We start from the raw sequence: 19432 nt of genomic DNA, 5'->3' as shown, positions 1-19432 counted from the left end.
GATATCATGTGATCCAGGGCCAGTTCATATGATATTCCCTAAGCAGTGTGACAAATTGCATGACATTCAGTTTTTGTTTGAGACCGTATGCTCATTTTCTGGAGTTCTGCTCTCAGGCTAGCTAACGAAACAGGTTCTGCAGATGATAGAAAGCTCTAAAAGCAGGGGCAGATTTATTTTTGAAAGAATGTAATTTTCTGAGCCACTTCTAATATTCTTGAAAGGTGAGTTAAAACTAAAAAGCTCTCAATTTGGAAAGTCTTTCTATTCTTTCCATCCCTTGCAGTTCTCTGGGAGGTATGCAGTATAAGCCTATATTGTACGTTTCATCTGTATATTTGTCATGGCAGTAGAGATACTCCACCTAAGTAAAACTCTGTATATAGATGTCCATGAACTGGTAGCTACATGTTGTCAGTGAAGGGCCCTTGATTATGGAATCCACTTCCTCCGTGGGTCTAGAAGAGGCTTAACCTGTAGGCCTTGATGTGCAATGTTTTCTCTTGGGGTTTTGTTGGGTGAGAGCTGAGTTTTTTAATTTGGAGATTGTAGGGAAAGTGGGAAAGAAAGACATGTTACTTTAATAGCAGTAGGTCACAACAGTTCTCAGAGGAACCTACCTGCACATGACCATGTAGGCCCCATGACTTCTTTAGATGATCTATATATGCCTTGAGTTTTATAGGTGTTTTAGAAATGGAACAATAGCATGAAGGAGCAGTGTCTGGGAAGTGTCGATTTGAAGAGGACTTTACATGCTGAAGTTAAGCATGCAGTAAAGTACTATCAGGGATTTGAGCCAGAGTGTTCGAGTTGCAAGACAGAACCCAAATACTTACAGGATCTTGCTGTTCTTCAGAGAAATGCTGTTCTTTCTGTAGTCAAGGATTAAACTGCTCCTCCGTAATATGGAAATTTAAATATAATTCTATTGCTAAGAATATACCTTGTTCCTGTGGATCTAATCTCAAAAAAAAAAAAATCTGCATGCTTTAAAAATACAAACTCACTACAGCCTAATAGAAATGACAATGAATTAGAAAGAGGAAAGATTTTTTTTCAAATCTTACAATTTCTATGATGCTTCCTACTGTACTTGTGGATCTGTGCTGCACTACTACTGTTGTGTCACACAGTCAAGAGTCAGTTTTGTTACTTCACTTTCCTTTTATAATTATTAAATTAAGCACAAACAGAATACAGAATCTGGCTGGCATATACTAACATAGACAAGGCCTGTAACTACAGGATATTAGTCTAAGTGACCTGCTTCTATGAGTGTCACTTCTGAATTCAAGTCAGGTTTACCTGCAAAGCTCTGTTCCAACGTCCTGCAGGTCTTGATTGGAAAGATGAGCTCCAGTGTCGCGCAGTAGCTGAATCACTTTCATATGTCTTTATAAAAGAAGCAAGCAAGTGAAAAAGAAAGAATCATTTTACTGGATATTTTGGAAGAAAACAACAGATCAAAACAAGCAATCTACAACCACTGTCAATCACACAGCAGTTCTCACTTTTGCCCCAAACTAGAACCCTCCTCCCAGCCAGCCAACCACCACCACAAAAATAGAAAGTGAGCCTAATGAATAGACCCCCCAGTTGAAGATGGCAAGCAAGAAGAGACATAAGCTTTTCACTTCATTTAATCATCTTGCATGCAGGTTTTATGAGGATGTAAGACTGTTCCCAAATCCAATACTAACAGACACAAGTTCTTTCAAATCTGTTCTTATACTTCTGCTCCTTATTGCTTCCATTACAGTCTCTTCGCTCTTTGTCAAGACAGCTTTAAGCTACGTTTGCCAGAGGAAGGAGGCCTGAGCCCTGAGGTAAGTGGGAAGCGAGTGGCCTGGAGGCAGCATAAGCAAGAAGGGCAACAGGGGAGGCCTTCTCATTCTTCCTGAGAAAGTATGGCAATTGGCTAGTTACTGCAAATGTCTCTACACAAATGCATGGATCCTGGAAAACAAGCAGGAAGAACTGGAAGTCCTCTCACAGTCACAGAACTATGATACACTTGGAATAACAGACTTGGCGGGATAGCACGTATGACTATTGTTATGGATGGGTATAAAACTGTTCAGGATGGACAGGCAGGATAGAAGAAGAGGAGGAGTTGCTCTGTATGTAAAAGAGCTGTATGATTGCTCAGAATATCAGATGAAGCTGGGGATAGGCCTGCTGAAAGTCACTGAGTTAAGGGACAGCAACAAGGGTGATGTCATGGTGGGCATCTGCTATAAGCCACCACACCAAGAATATCTGATACATGAGGCTTTCTTCAAATAGCTAGCACAAGTTTCCAAATCATGGACCCTGGTACTCATGCAGTGCACAGGCAATCCAGGAAGTTTTTGGAGAGTGTGTCTGAGAGGCCAACTAAGAACCATGCTCTTCTTGACCTGCTGCTCACAAACAGGGAAGAATTGGTGGGGAATGTAGAAGTGAATGGCAACATGTGCAGTAGCAATCATGACGTTACTGAGTTCAGGATCCTAAGGAAAGGAAGGAAGGAGAGCAGCAGCTTGGCTTTGCAGGGGACTCTTAATGAGCTAAAACACAAAAATGAACCTCACAACAAGTCGAAGCTTGGAGAAATGACTAGGGAGGGGTACAAGAGTATTGCTCGGTCATGCAGGGATGAAATCAGAAAAGCCAAAGCACAATTGGACTTGCAGCTAGCAAAGGACATGAAGCATAACAAGAAGGGTTTCTACAGAGATGTCAGCAACAAGAGGAAGACAAGGGAAAGTGTGGGTCCCTTACTGAAAGGGGAACACAACCTAGTGACAAAGGATATGGAAAAGGCTGAAGTATTCAATGTCTTTTTCACCTCAGTCTTCACAGGCAAGGTCAGCTCCCGGACAACTGCACCTGGCAGCACACTTTGGGGAGACGGTAAGCAGCCAGTGGCGAAAGAACAGGTTAAGGACTATTTAGAAAAGGTGGAGGTGTACAGGTACAGATACAATGCACCTGTGGGAAGTAATAATTCCCTTCTATTCGGCACTGGTGAGGCCACATCTGGAGTCCTGTGTCCAGTTCTGGGCCCCCCACTATAGAAAGGATGTGGACAAATTGGAGAGAGTCCAGTGGAGAGCAACAGAAATGGTTTGGGGGCTGGGGGACATGACTTCTGAGGAGAGGCTGAGGGAACTGGGCTTATTTAGTCTGGAGAAGAGAAGACTGGAGAGGGATTTAATAACTGCCTTCCATTACCTGAAGGATGGTTACAAAGACTGTTCTCAGGGGTGGCAGACAACAGAACAAGGAGCAAGGATCTCAAGTTGCAGCAAGGGAAATTTAGGTCAGATATTAGGAAAAACTCTCTCACTGAGAGTGTGGTAAAGAACTCAAACAGGTTACCCAGAGAGCTGTGAAATCTCCATCTTTGAAAGTTTTTAAGCCCTGCATAGACAAAGCCTTGGCTGGGATGATCTAGTTGGGGGTGGCCCTGCTTTGAGGTCCTGAGGTCCCTTCCAAACCTTATTTTCTATTATTCTATGCAAGCACCAACATGCAGAAATGAATAAATAAATCCATCAAACCATTTACTAAAACAACAACAACAACAACAACGGTATTTTTGAGGTATATTTACCAAAACATAGTAATTAGGTTAACATTTTGGTTTTTTCAAGCCTAAATTTTCTCTTACTTTTAAAGTTAGTAATAAGACTTAATGGACTAAAACAAAGGGAAAAGGGAAATGGTCAGACTTCTGAAGTTTCATGAAATTCCATTTATTTTAAATTTGTATTTGAACTGTGGAGAAGCTAAGTGCCAACCTGGGTTCTTCCAAACTGAATGATATCTTCTTTATGACCTCCTACTTCACCTGTGGTGCTTTAGGATGCCTGCATGGTCCTTCCCTTTGAGTGTACTCTTTGGACACTGTCCAATAGATTTCAGATGACCAAACCAGCTCTGTCCCTCAGCCACAGACATGGTTTAACTGAGGCTACTGCAGTGGTTTCTTAAAACATCATTGTTTACACTAGAAAGCTGTGGCAAGGATGCAAAATGTGCTAATGGAGCATGGGTAGGTAATAATAAAAAAAGACTACATCAAAGCGTGTGGAAAAGGTATAACTGTTGGAATATTTCACCCAGTAATGCCTTTCACTTGTGACCTGCAAGATTTGGAACCAAGTTTAAAAACGATGAAAGGGTGTTAATCCACTCTGCCGCCTAACCCCCAGGCCCCAAAGCAGAATTTAAATTTCAGTCAGAGCATGGAGATACCAGTTATACAGAGACAGCTTTACAATGACTATTTCAAGTGGAATTGCTGATACTGTTACTTTCTTGTGTGTGTGTGTGAAGAGGTGGACATAGCAGTGATAGTCTGGAATAAACAAACATGACACTACTCATTAAATACACTGGATTAAAAAAGCAAAAGACTTAGGTATGAAAGTCAGCCCCCTTCAACATTCATTCATCAGCAAAATTACAAGCAAGTTCAAACGTACGTAACATTTCTATCATTTCCATATATTATGTTTTTCTAGGAGATCCCAATATTACTTTCTTGGTTTGGAACTGAACAAGAGGTTAATAAGCTTATCTTCAACTGGAGGAATCAGACCTACTTTATGTTTGGCAAGATGAAGCCCATTTAAAAACATAAACCTCAGAAGGCCTTGATTTCTTGACTTCCTATCCAACACATACATGATGGGATTGTGGTTTGTCTTGGTTTTTTTCCCCAAACCAATTTTGCCTTTCAAAAGATTAAATTCTTCAAGCTTCTCAATGGGGAGTTTGCATTTTTTGCTCTGGAGCAAACAGAAACCTTCATTCCTTTTGTTTCACAGCAGCAAAGCCAGCATAGTCCCTTACTGTAAGTGCATAGTAAGTTTGTTTAGTTATCTCAAATATCTCACTAAGTGAGTCCCTTGAGACATGGCAGGTTACCACCAAGGGTCTCTTGGAAACAGAAAGCATGAAGCAGTGCTGCATTTACTTTTAATTCTATAATGCAATTCATGTCAGAACTATTTAGCCAGTATACAAAGCAATTTGGTAATCATTTAAAATACAATGTTGACATAAGCAAATAAGTGATTAAAGCAGATCTCTTCCACTTACTCAAACCTGAGTTTTGTACAGAACTAAACATAAATAGCATTTATGCCTCCTTTTTGTGACGGCTGCTTTAGAGTATTTTCCATTTCTAACACTCCTAAAAATGGAGTTCTCCACTTGGTATTCAGCATAATGGCATGAAGACCAATGCTCCACTGTGGCATTTTTGCAGTATTAAAAATAACTTAATATAGTGCACATTGGGGAAAATAACCCTAGACCCATGGAGAATTCCTCCCAATAACAGGAACCCAAAGCAGGGTCAGACCATTCCTGCCAATCTCTATGGCTTCTTACTCTCAGTGCTTGCAAAACTCCACCAGACCCATGTGACTTTGCATCTGGATCCTAACAGCACTCTACAAGCAAGTTTGAAAGCACAATTGGAAATGGCTATCAATGGGATCCGCATTCCCCATGCAGCAGAAAGCATTTCCCCGCAAAAACCCACAAACAGGCTCCAGCTTCCCTTCCTTTGGCAGATTTTTAGCCACTTGAGCAGATTCTCTTCTCTAGCCACCTCCTCCTCTAGTGGTAAAAATACAGAGGAATGATCAGCTCCCCTTAGTCTTCTGGGATTTGTGTGTAGTCAACAGTTGCTGCAAGAGGAAATCCCAGCTACCATGCTTTTTTCAGTAGCCTTGGAAGAGTCAGGCAACAGCTGCCAGGGTGTCTGTATAGACTGCCTCAGATCCATATGTATTTCCATATGTATTTCCCGTATCTTGTTCAGAATTTGTAAATGTCTATAACGTCACTAAAACAGTCAGAAACACAAATGTTATGTGTAAAAATGGACTATGGGAAAAAAACTGTTGGAAATGCAAACTTTTATTTCATTGGCTAGCTTTGTTTGGCCAAGTACTTATCAAAGGATTTAAGTGAAGACCCAATTGTTTAAAAAGTTGTTTTTCTACCTTTTCAACAGCTTCATCCCTGGAAATTAATTCTCTTTCATTATCTTTCAAAATTGTAATGCAGTTGCAAGGTAGTTTTAATCAGGAATGAGGGTTTGAAGTTAAATAAAAGGGGGGAAATAAATCAAATACATAATATTATTTTCCCTCCCGGGGACTTCTGGAATAATGCCACTGCTCTTATAAAAGAGGTAGTTTCCCACCAATGAGCACTGTTCACATATTGGCTGAGTATCCTATTTGATAAAAAGAAAAAAATATTAAGGAGAAACAGTCATGTATAATTATTGTATATAATTATAGGAGCAGCATGATACAGTTCACACTTGAGGGCTAATCTGCCTAAAAAAGCAAACTGAGCACCTCGCACATTCCAGTCACTGGACATGAGCAAAATATGTAGGTGCAGCCGGTAAGTCACATATGTTGTTATTCTCATGAAGTCTTAGTACAGTATTGGTTTCTTAAATGTTAAGAAACTTAAACTGTACCCATATTACCACAATTTATGATACTACATGCTTATCTGCATTAACATGATTAAACATTCCAAGAGACTGGTTTCAAGCTCTAAGATACTTAGTGTATATTTTTATCCACATGAAAGACACTTGGTATTTGTTTTTAAAAGTTCAAGTTCAAGGAAATGACTGAATATTTACTCCTCCAGGGCTATTATTAGAGGCTTAATTGATTGGACATTCTTTGTTGCTTAACATTAAGAGACTGAATTTGTTGTGTCATGCAACTATGAAGACACATGTAAAAAGCAAGGGTTTGGGGGTAGGGTTTGGGGGTTTTTTGGTGATATATTTTATTGGACCAACTGTATAGCTGGAGAGATGTTAGACAAGTTTTCGGGCAATAACATGCCCTTCCTCAGGTCACTCTTGTGTCTAAAAGCTTGTCTAAAATTTCTCCTAACTATACAATTGATAAAAAAAAAAGATATGTATAAATAACCCATTTTCTCTCTCACCTATTCCCTAGATCGTCCCAACTACAACAACACTCCAACCCTACTAAAACTTTTCAGCATTTTCAAATTTTTTTTCCCTGAATGACAACAGTACTAGCACCAATAATATGATATGAATATGCAGCAAATACATGCCAGGCATTTCAGCAGGAATATAAATTAATTAATGGACAATAACACTTAAAGAACTGAATTCATAATCTTTCAGACTCAACCCTAGGAGGGGCAGACTCCCACAATTTCCATCAACACCAACTCTGCAGGACGTGGTTTGCAAGTCAGCAACACCTTGTTTAGATGCAGTCGTTATTTCCAAGATTCTGTGTTGCTTTATAGACTCAGGCCCTGACACCATAGACATTTATGCAAATGCACTGACATCAAAGAAATGAATTACACATGCAAAATTAAGGATATGTATAAGTGTTTGCAGGATTGGGGCCTTGGGCTGCACATGTTTCACCACCCATTTAAAAAGACGCAGATACAATGTATATCTCAGCTTGACTGGCTTTCATTTTTTATCCTTGCTTCCTTAGCAACTAAGAAAACTATGATACGATTGGCTGGATTTCTCTCGTTTAGCCTTCACATTGTTGAATCATTATTAATTTCAAGTTCTGAAGTTCTGCACAGCAAACAAATGTCAATGTGATTTAAAGAGCCAAGATCATATTTTAATTTGTGCTTTACCTCAAATCTTAAGGAACCTTTCAAATATCGAGTATTTAAAGACATAGACATAAGAGGTATCTTTCCCCTACTGTAGCCTCAGATATTCTCACATCAGCAAGCTAATATGGTATGTATCCAACTCTTCCTTTGTGATCCATAAACTCAAGATAAAAAGGAAGAGTTTCACACACACACAATATATATGAAACTTTGATTTGAAACATTTTTCATGCCTAGAAAAGGTTTTATTTTTATTAAAAGTATTTTGTTGTTGTTATAAAAGAGCAATCCATAGAGGGCCTAGGAAAATGAAAGACATGCTAATTTTGTTAAAATAATTGTTCTACGTTAATAAAGGTCTCATTACTCCTTACCTAAAATGAGTGAAACTTCAGGTGAGTTGTACAGTATAAGGAAATGTGCATGTATTAGAAGACAGAAAATGGGCATGCAGCAATCTACTTTTCATTGTAAAGCAGCTCAACATTTTAATGTCTATAAAGGACACATTTTAAAAGTTAAGAAAAAATTATTTATGGCAAGAGATTAGTCAAGATACTACTGTGAAGGCAGACTGTTTTGTTTGTCTATGAATATGCTTTTGGCAGAAAATGTGAGCCTTAACCATTTTATTCATGTTAAAAGGGAGAGAGAAAACAACAATTACTATTCTGACATGCATGTTAGGTTAAAAACGTGGAATCAAAGCAATAAGTGATCACTTAAGAGAAGTGATTACCGTACTATGATCATATTCCTATTAAACTAAAACACGTTTCCAGGAAGTGAGATCAATCAATGCAGGGTTCTGTTAAGTTAAAAAAAATCCATTAAAAAAACCCTTGTATTTTGCTATTCTGACCGCAATTTAAAGCAGTGAATAGCTATTTATTTTTAAGGCAGGTCCTTTCTTTTCCCTCTACAACTTAAAACAAAATGTGCCAATTTATGTAGAGTTTTTCTTCACCTTCAGCTGGCAGTTGTTTTATGATCTGAATTAAAGTGTTTTGCAGTACAGAAATCTTTTGGCACATATATAACTCTACACACACACACACACACACACACACACACATCAGTATTAGAGGTAAACTAGCTCAATTAGATTTCTAACATCCAGTGCCAATTAAAACTCAGTATCAAGTGTAAAACATTCACACCAAAGGCCAGAAGCCAACTTTAGAGAGATGATGAAGTGGCATATTTAGCTTTTCCTCTCATTCTCACAAAGGCACAAACTTAAACAAAACCTAACGCTGGCCACCAACCCCTTTTCAGACAGTACAAGGAGCAACAGTCTCAAGCTGCAGCAAGGGAAGTCTAGGTTAGATATTCGGAAAAACTCTCACTAGGAGGGTAGCAAAGCACCGGACCAGGTCACCCAGTGGGGTGGTGGAAGCTCCATCCTTGGAGGTTTTTAAGACCCAGCTAGGCAAAGCTTTGGCTGGGATGAGATAGTTGGGGATGGTCTTGCTTTGAGCAGGGGCTTGGACTAGATGTGACCTCCTGCAGTCCCTTCCAACCCTCATTTTCTATGATTCTAAAAATAGTTAGGATTCAGTTTCCTTTCGTGACTCCCCATTTCAGAATGGGCGTACAGGTTTAAAGCGCTTACAAGTCACAGTAGGAGTCTATCATAGGAGTGGCAATGCAAAGGAATCCAAACAACAAGTTCATGTGAAATTCCTCAGGCAGTAGTTGGGTGTGGTTAAAATGTGCGCGCACGTGTGTGTGTGTGTGTGTGTGTGTGTGTGTGTGTGTGTGTGTGTGTGTGTGTGTGTGTGTGTGTGTGTGTGTGTGATGCAGGTGCCTGATTCACAGAAACATCTAATAGTAGCGTAATAGTCTCTCTGTCGAGCTAGAGCCACTTTTGATTTGCCTTTTTATAAGGTTCTTAAAATGTTTTTTATATCAAAAGGGGAGGGAGAAGTTTTCATAGCTCTAAGATATGGCCAAATATTTAGATGTAGGAACTGTTTAAATGTAACAGTATCATAGTAAATGGCCATGCAGGATACTGAGTCCCAAGTTAGCAGAGAACAGGGTCACTACTGAGCTATGACGCACAGCTCTTGGGGAGACAAAAAGCCTGGAGCCTTTTTGTAGATGTTTTTCCACTGGACTCAGAACAGTCAGAATCTGGGGGTAGCTACAACCAAGCCTGACAGAAGGTCAGGGGGTTGGGGGGAAAACAGACATTCCCTCTCTCTATGAACAGGAATATTTGGGGTGAAAGACAGATTGTTGGCTAGCACTATGGAAAAAAGAGACTTGGGGGTCATCATTGACCACAAGATGAACATGAGCCTGCAATGCGATGTGGCGGCTAGTAAAGCGACCAAAATGCTGGCTTGCATCCATAGATGCTTCTCAAGCAAATCCCGGGACGTCATTCTTCCCCTTGTACTTGGCCTTAGTGAGGCCGCAGCTGGAGTACTGTGTCCAGTTTTGGGCTCCACAATTCAAAAAGGATGTGGAGAAGCTTGAGAGAGTCCAGAGAAGAGCCACGCACATGATCAGGGGTCAGGGAAGCAGACCCTACGATGACAGGCTGAGAGCCCTGGGGCTCTTTAGCCTGGAAAAGCGCAGGCTCAGGGGTGATCTGATGGCCACCTACAAGTTTATCAGGGGTGACCACCAGTATCTGGGGGAACGTTTGTTCACCAGAGCGCCTCAAGGGATGACGAGGTCGAATGGTCACAAACTACTTCAAGACCATTTCAGGCTGGACATAAGGAAGAATTTCTTTACTGTCCAAGCCCCCAAGGTCTGGAACAGCCTGCCACCGGAGGTGGTTCAAGCGCCCACATTGAACACCTTCAAGACAAAACTGGATGCTTATCTTGCTGGGATCCTATGACCCCAGCTGACTTCCTGCCCTTTGGGCAGGGGGCTGGACTCGATGATCTTCCGAGGTCCCTTCCAGCCCTAATGTCTATGAAATCTATGAAATCTATTAAATCTATGAGATGTGCACTTTAAGTGCACTAAAACTCACTGGACTCAAGCAATTTTTTGGGTTTTGCTTTTTAGGGCCAGATTGAAAAATGACAGACTGTCCCTCCAACTCATGCTGCTTTTTAAGCCTCACCTAGGTATGTAGACGAGACACTTGGTACCAACCCTATTGGCGTAGTCTGTTCCTTTGTTCTTGATGGGGATGGGAGGTTAGATACACTCTGCTCCCTACTGCTCTAATTCCTGACTCTGCTTCCTGCCAAAAGAAATATAGCACCTCACCAATTTGGCCAAGATGCACTTTGGTTTTAAAACAAAATAAAAACTTCATTGCCAAAAATGGAGTTCCAAATGAAGCGGCAGATACAAAACAAAAAACAAAACCAAAAAAACCTTACATTACATACCTCCAAAATTCTGTTTTCTGTAGATAAAATCAAATTAGGCAAATCATTTACTTGTCCTTAGAAATAATGGTAATTGCTGTCATTTACACAACTGACCCCTCCTTAAGAATATGGACCCAAACCATTAGCTAGAAGCGACTGAAATCTGAAGCAATATATAAGGTTAGTTCTTTCATACAGATTTGTGTAAAATATTTCCTATACCTGAATTTAACTGCATTCATCAGTGGGGTAGCGCCATATCTGTCTTTAGCATAAACGGTGGCCCCAGACTTCAGTAAATACTCAACTAGTGGCAAGTGACCTTCGCTTGATGCAACGTGAAGTGGAGTTCGGCCATCGTAATCTTCACAGCTCAAGTTTCCATCCTGCAACACAGACATTGCTTGTGCTGATGAAGAGGTAACAGCAACACAATAGAAGCTGGCTGGTTCAGTAGAGAAGAGCAAGTCTTTCTTTTCTCAAGTTTGATAAAAACCACAGTTTCAGCAGGACCAAAACCATTCGTGAATTTGGGATCAACTGGGGCAATTCTGACTGTCTCATTTTGACTATCTCAAAATTAAACATTCTGGGCACTTCTATACTGACTGGACCATGACAGTGGGGAACACCATTGTGAATATACATCCAGCCACTTACTCTCACCCTGCATGTACTGAGTGCACTAATGAGGATACCCAAGGCTGAGAGTGGCAGCAGGCAGGAGTCTCAAAGGGACATCACACCTTTTTCAGCATATGGCATATCTGAAGTAGAGGAAGGTGGGCGGGATGCATTCTCTTAGCAGTTCTCTAGCATTCCCTAGCCCAGCCCAATGCAATGCAGACAGACCTGGCAGTTTTTGTTTTAAGTGTTTTCATTTTGAACTTAACCTACTTTTCAAAATCAAACCACTCAAACTGAACAAAATGTTTCAACTCACCTAAAAAAAAATCCATTCCAAACTGTATATTGTGCTAAAAATAATGGAAAAAAAGTATATAGGTGGGGGGGTTCACTTCCAGCCAACTGCCTTCCCCTCCCTATTACATTTGGGCCAAGCAAGACAAAAATCCATTACTGGCACAACTCTGCATGCAAAATCATGATGGAGTGATGTCCAGTAGTTAGAGAGGAATACAAGCACTTAAAAGATTTATGGACAAGCAACAGCTTTGTAGATCAACATTTTCCAACTCTGGAACTTCTAGAAGGGCTAACAATATCTTACCCTACACTTTCATCAAGAGACATTGATTGTTTCTAATCACTTTCAAGTGCACCTATTAATGCAGTTTGTATTTGATACTTTAAAATAGCTTCTTTAAAAAATGTCAATGTTACCTTTCCTCCTATGGCTTTAAAAGCATCTATGTCACCAATATTAGCTGCAGCACAGGCTAAAGAGGGAATTAATGCATCTCTAATGGCTTCCAACTCCTGAGCAACAAAATAAAATGCAGGTAGCGTCAGTAACTTGTATATCTTGTAATACAACATTAGCATCTCTCCTACTATTAATGTCTACATCACAACAATAGTACACCCAGGTTTACATGTAATTTCTCCATAATAAATGGGAAGCACACTAGTTATTAAGATGATGTTCATGTTCTTTAAGGAAAGGAGTGGTATACACATTTTCCCCAATTTATAAAATCCAATTTATCTACAACTACTTAGGAAATTGCTCCCTTTCCAGTAACACTGGAATAAAATTAACTATCCTACACTATTTGGGACACACATGTTAATTACAGTTTAAATACCTGCAGAATTACATGCCAGTAACTATATCTGAATTCCATACAGTAATTTCCATCCTGTTATCAAGATGTGCTCATTTTAAAACCAAATATTAGTTCCTTGGGAACCATTTCTGGCCTCATTGACTTCAGCAGGATCAAGATTTGGCCAATAAATAACAGGCAATTCTTTCAACACCTTCTAAAATGTTTGCTTTTCAGAGCAATAAGCATATCAAGTCTTAGAAGTTGTGTTTACATAGCACAATGCAGTGGCATGTAGAGATCCTCAAGCTACCTCTGAATGAGCTAGCTCAGGGCTGTCCAACTTGTAGCCAGCAGGGTCCACATGCCCCATGGGTCACACAGATGCCCCCCATCACTGCTGCAATGATACCGGATAGACCCCTGCCCCCCGCTTCTACTACTGCACCATGCACCACGTAGCCATGGCTTCATCCAGAGCTCCCTCTGCTCTGCTACACAACTCCCCCAGGGCAGGCCCAGAATGAAGAAGCCAAAAGAGGGAAGGGGAGCCCAGAGACTCCAGATGCTATAACAGCTGGAGCAACAGGGTAAGCAGGGACTGGATGGGTGCCAAGGGGGTCACATGCAGTTTGCAGGCTACTAGTTGAATAGCCTTGAACTTGCTCATCCACTGGAAGCAGCAGAGCCATAGCTGAGCAATTCTGTACTTTGGGTGATGACAGAACATGGGAAAGTGGCAGCAGCTGGGCTGCCAGCAGTGATGAACATAATTTTCATAATGCAAGAATATACTACATAGACAGAAAAACTGGATTACATTTTTAAAGTTGTTGAGCCACACTTTTGTACAAATAACATTACTAAACTTCTGGTGCATCCTAACCTTGCATCAATGCATTTATAATGCCAATATTGTCTGCATTATTCTAGATCTAGTATGCATTAGAATACTCTGTGGGGCCTTCTAAAACATGATAAGGCGAAAGAGAAACCATAGTTTCTCGCCATGGTGTACACTTGCCAGTTTGGTCTACGAAGTGACAGAAATGCTGTTACAGCTAAAGAGAACTGCACCTTAACATTACAACAAAAGAAAAGGATTGTGTCTCTCACAAATCTAGTGCTTTTCTAAGAAAGAATGAACTAGCTCAGGGCTGTCCAACTTCTAACCAGGTGAGCCCACTTGTCTTGTGGGCCACACTAGCAGGGTCCACATGCCCTATCAAATATCTCCCTGAACTCAGCCTTTGAGAGCACAAGTTAAACATAATAATAAAACCCCAAAAATCTGCAGCATGAAAATATTTCGCTTTGTTCCACTTAGACTTGGGGATAGAGGACAAAACAAAAATTTACAACCTGTGCCGCTCCCTGCTCTCCCTTCCCCTTCCCCCTAAGCGTCAGACTATCAATGCCTCACTTGTCCAATACAGTTCTTGCTCATCTCTGGCAGCATGGTCAGGAAATAAGTATTGCAATCAAAGATGAAAAGAGCCAGAGATCAATGGTTTTGCTCTGTAACCTCTCTTAGGTCTGGGCTACACACAGTTTTTGCATCACTTAAATATTTTGGGAATTGGTTACTTCCTTTCAAAATAATTAAGCCAGTATAATCCCTACTGCATTTAATTATATGCTACACTGCTAATTTAAGCCTTTTAAATAGATGTAATTTCATCCTCAAAAAAACAGTGTAAAAAGTATGTTTAGATGAGCAATAGAATCTTCTCTGGGGCTATCAATCCTTGATTAATCATTCTGAAGATCTTTTCTGTATGACAGCAAAGAGTTTACTAACTCATGTTGTAAAATTATTTTGTCACCAAGAGAACTGTCTTAAACACCTACAGCCAATTTTCTCTGTTATAAATCAACTCTTCTTCAATGCTGGTGTTTTTGAAACCCGACTGCAGAATGATTCCTGTTCCACAAATTCAGAGTGACAGCCTCGAATTTGTCATCAGCTTGTTTTATATCTGACTAACTCCATGTTGCACCCAATCCCCGGTCCTTTTTGTCTTCTTCCCATCCCCATGCATCCTAAGTTGGCCGCATTTTATTATGACCTATATTTATTCACCCTTGAGTACACTGAACCTTCCCTGAGACCAAGCCAAGAGAAGGTCAGAATACTTTGTCTTGTAAGACTCTCCACCAAGTCACGTAATACCATCCTACCTGTGCAATCAGTAGTGACACCTCACGTTTATCAGCGTACAGAATACCCCCCCTCATGCCAGTCATCTGCACCTGTGTATACAATTATGGAATTTTCCTAGTTGTCTCAAACTTTTCAAAGTGTTAGTATATTTGGGCATAGAACATGCACGCAAATTTGATCTTATTTTCTTTCACTTCACAAGAATCAAGCGTGACTTAGTCAGCCTTTTAGACTTTGTGATTGCCTAGAAGTGTGAACCAGGAAATCAAGAGGATGATTTTATAGAAATAAAAAAGAAAAAAAAAGTTAGGGATTTGATTGTGAAATTTTGTACTTCTTGTATTAAAATTTATGTTCCTTTTCATTTTTGCTTTGCAGTGTACCTTGAAGCTGTGCTGTTTGAGTTGAATTTTCTGCTTTGTGAGAGTTCAGTTTAAGCCCTTACCTCTTTGCAGCTTGTAGCTAGAAATTTTGCAAGTACTTGAATAAATTTGCTATTTGTGAGAGAGATCTTGGCTCCTGTGGGTACTACAGTCATTTCTCCTCTCAGATTCTCACCCAGCTTCTGCAAAAATGACCAAGATAAAGCATTATAAAAATTAAGGGGAAAGATAGTTAATGCTTTTAAGGCATGTTTTATTAGCCTAAGTTAGAAAGTTATGGGGAAGTCATAGAAAAGTGCATCAGGATCTGAGGGAACACATGTTCACCAGAGCGCCCCAGGAGATGACAAGGTCCAACGGTCACAAACTCCTGCAAGAGCGTTTTAGGCTGGACATAAGGAAAAGCTTCTTTACTGTCCGAGCCCCCAAGGCCTGGAACAGACTGCCCCCAGAGGTGGTGCAAGCACCTACTCTGGACACTTTCAAGAAACATTTGGACATTTATCTTGCTGGGATCCTTTGACCCCAGCTGACTTCCTGCCCTTTGGGCAGGGGGCTGGACCTGATGATTTTACAAGGTCCCTTCCAGCCCTAATGTCTATGAAATCTATGAAAAACCAAATGGATGAAAATTACTGTTAAAAAAAAAAAAGAAAATTAAAAAAATATCACTTGGTAGAATGGACACATTGATTAAATTCCATAATATTTTCTATAGGCTTTAAGATGCCTATTTGCTTAGCACAGGAAAATCTAAAGGGCAGAACAATATATCTGGAGGGGTGTAGAGGGGAGTGAGGGGAAGTAATATGCATTCATAAGTCAGGATCCCCTAACGTGGTAAGCAGCACCCTTTCTAAATAAAATGGCATATTAAAACTCTGAACAAGAAACTAGCATTAGTAGACAAACAGTGCTTTCGGGAAATGCTCTGCACCGTTCTAAGGTAGTGTCTTTTTCCAGTATTTTAGGAAACTGAAGTTCTAAAGCTCCGACTACAGACAGGCACGTATTTACCCTTAGGTGAACCATGGAAGTCAATGGTTTAACATAAAGCATAAATATAATTATTTGCAAGATGAGGGCATTAGAACTAGTCAGAAGAAAGCAGCAATCACATTTTCTGCTTACACATCTATCCATAACCATTAGAAACAACCTCTTGAACAAACAGCAGGGAAAAAAAATCAAATATATTAAAATCTAGAAACCAGCTTCTATTAAAATTGGAGGAAAGGAGGACCAACGTTGATAATCATTAACAAATCAATTTGGTTTCCTGACTTCAATGACTTTTATAGGCTGTCCCTGTCTTGTCAAGGGTGCTGATAGAACTATAAAGCATTTTGTTGTCTCAATGAGAATTGTGAGAACTGGACAGTGGATGTTTATAAAAGGCAAGGTATGACATTGGAAGAAGAAATGTCTTGGCTTTATCTGCATCTGGGCACATCAAAAAAAAAAGACATCCAAGCACTTATAATAACCATCTGCTGGAAGACAAATTTACGTGCGTCAGAAGTTACACACTTACTGGGTACATGGGAGTTTCCAGAATTTCACAGGCTGACCTAAATTTTATGGTCATGATGCAAGTTTGGAAGAACTGAGATTATTTCATTGGAAGAGAAGATCGAGGGGAATTTGATAAGACATCTTCAAATGCAAAAGGACCCATTATTAGAGAGAGAATGGTGAACAACTGTTCTGGATCCAAAAAGGTAGGACAAGAAGTAGTGGTCTTAAATTGTAACAAGGGAGATTTAGGTTAGATATGAGAAAGAACTTATTAGTTATGCAGGTGATTTAGCATTGAAACAGATTACCTACAGAGATAGTGGGATCTGTTACCATAAAAATTTTAAGTGAAAACATGAAAATGTTTCTCTGGGATGGTTTAGACAGAGATGATCCTACCCTGAGCAAGAGGTTGGATTTAAGGATCTGCTATGGTCCCTCTTCCAGCTCTATTTTTCTATTATTCCAGTTAAAGCAGCCTACCTTCCACAGCTAACCTAGGCAACTGGTACTTGGAGCCACATAGCCACATTAGGCTAACCTAAGGATGATCACTCAAGTAATACAGCCTGGTTTCTCACTGCAAAGTGGTTGGATGCCAGCCTGAGTTATAACCTAACACCCTCAGCTAGGAAGCCAACCCAGGCTTAAAGTACTTACAAGCCCAGGTCAGACATTTTTCTGTGTGAGCAGGGCAACAACTAAAACCTAGAAAAGAACACAAGCTAGCTGTGCATCATGGGCATCCCCAAAGACTGGCCAGGCAGCCAAACTGAAGGGCTTCTGCTAAAATACCATTTCTTTTTACAAAATACAGTTGAAATGACATGTTCATCTGTGGAGTAATGAATGGATTCCCACCGTCTTGGGCACTGCTATTTCTTTAGGAAAGCAGCCACCATATCTTCCACTGTGCTGACCACCGGACATGTTCCTGCAGAGTGCAATGGACTCTTCCTTTAGTAAAAAGGCACTGCCTCTCTTTAGCAAGGACAGATTTATCAAGCAACTGGTAGTTAAAAAGTAATGTTTACTAATAAGCTTGATAGAAGAGAGATAAGGTTGACAGTACTAACATTAAAGATTTCACATACAGATAACTAGTTATCCTCTTCAAAAGTTTGTAAGAAAACAAATTTAAGCTCAGGCTTGGTTTTATCCAATGGGAAAAACAACAAAATTAAAATTAAATCAATGGAACATCTCATGCTTACATCATCCAAAAAACCCCAAACTAATCAGGATTATGACACAATAAACAGCAATTACAATCTGTGCACTCTACAGTTTCCCCAACAAAACCAGATATTTGATACTGGATTATATATTAGAGTAACGGTTATCTGTGCCTATTTCCCAAAAAATTTATGATATTAAGAACTGAAAAAGCATCCAGCATTATACATGTGTTAAGAAATATTTATCAATTACAACAAACACAATAGTCATTCACGTTTAATATGCATACCTAATAAAAACTGTTTTATCTTCTTAAAATTACACCTAAATATTAACACTCAAATCACACACTTTAGTGAAATAAGTAGCAAAATGCCAGCTGCTTCTTTAAAGCTAAAATCTGAAGTATGGGTGAAAACTTTGCTCCACAGAAGTCAGTGGAAGTTTTGATATTGATTCAGGTGGGACTAGGTTTCCATCTCCATTCTCAATTCCAATTCAGGTGTTATTTATTTGGCCCATACATTGAAGCTGGAGGACAAGCTCAATACTGAATTTGTCTGAGGATTTTCCTCCCACCTCAAATATATCAAGAATATCTATTTTCACATTTATAATTATATCATTTGGCATTAAGAAAGATATTGTGATCATTCATGTTAAATTGGTAGAAACAAATGCTCATGGATATGCATTGGAAAAAAAAGATTATTTAATTAGACAGAGGCCAGTAGAGTAAATAGGTGAAAGTTTTATTTATAAAACTCAAATTCCTAAATGCATTAGTTAAATATTTACCTCTCTCTTTTCTTCCCAGCTTATATCAGTTTTGCTCAACACATATGACAGTTTAGCTAGGGCTGCTTCAGGTGTCATATCACTTCCAGGAATTACTCCTACAGCAGTGAGAGTCTGAATAAAAAGAGATTCACCTGAATTAGTGTAATATTCAGAAGCACTAGTGTATGGTATTGGTACACATACATGATTGGAAACTATACAGAATGCAATATCTATTTGAGCGTTGCTGTAGTAACATTTTACTAAAGAACCAACATATATTGGCTAATGGCCATGACTGTCAAATAAACACTTTTACATTTCCATAAATGTATTTGATACCAACACTGGTTTGCAAAGCCTATTTCTTTCCTTATCTTAAAATGAAAAGGTATGGGGTGCATATTTACATAGGTGTTAGGTTACCTCTTAGTGAACAGCTGCCATTATCAGCTTTTCAATCAGTAGCATTTTACAAATTGCCAAGTAGCCTGTTCTCACACAAACATATTTAGCTTTTTATTAGGGGGCATTACCTTGGATGAGTTCCAGCACCGAAGTGTGCTCGGAGTAGGGATGTTTTCATACCCTTCCAAGCTGCATTAGTAGTGTGTGACGGGACATGAGACTAGACTGCATAATGTGCAGAGTTCTGGCAAAACCAAACAC

At 39.7% G+C, this 19432-nt stretch overlaps 1 protein-coding gene across 2 annotated transcripts in view; it reads right to left on the bottom strand.

Annotated features, from left to right (window-relative positions):
* ASPG (asparaginase) overlaps positions 1-19432 on the bottom strand; it is a 69205-nt gene that overhangs the window by 8438 nt on the left and 41335 nt on the right. The window contains exons 9-14 of one of the 2 annotated variants that reach the window (XM_059723276.1): positions 18782-18895; positions 15349-15468; positions 14921-14992; positions 12354-12449; positions 11232-11395; positions 1309-1395 (exon numbers count right to left, since the gene is read on the bottom strand). In XM_059723276.1, coding sequence (XP_059579259.1) covers positions 1309-1395; positions 11232-11395; positions 12354-12449; positions 14921-14992; positions 15349-15468; positions 18782-18895 — 653 coding nt within the window. The remainder of the gene's footprint in view (positions 1-1308; positions 1396-11231; positions 11396-12353; positions 12450-14920; positions 14993-15348; positions 15469-18781; positions 18896-19432) is intronic. The other variant, XM_059723277.1, reaches the window with a different exon arrangement.

This window comes from Alligator mississippiensis, chromosome 2 (genome assembly GCF_030867095.1).
Source record: "Alligator mississippiensis isolate rAllMis1 chromosome 2, rAllMis1, whole genome shotgun sequence".
Taxonomy (NCBI): Eukaryota; Metazoa; Chordata; order Crocodylia; family Alligatoridae; genus Alligator; species Alligator mississippiensis.
The sequence above is the reverse complement of the archived record's forward strand: the minus strand, read 5'-3'. Positions and strand labels throughout refer to the sequence as shown.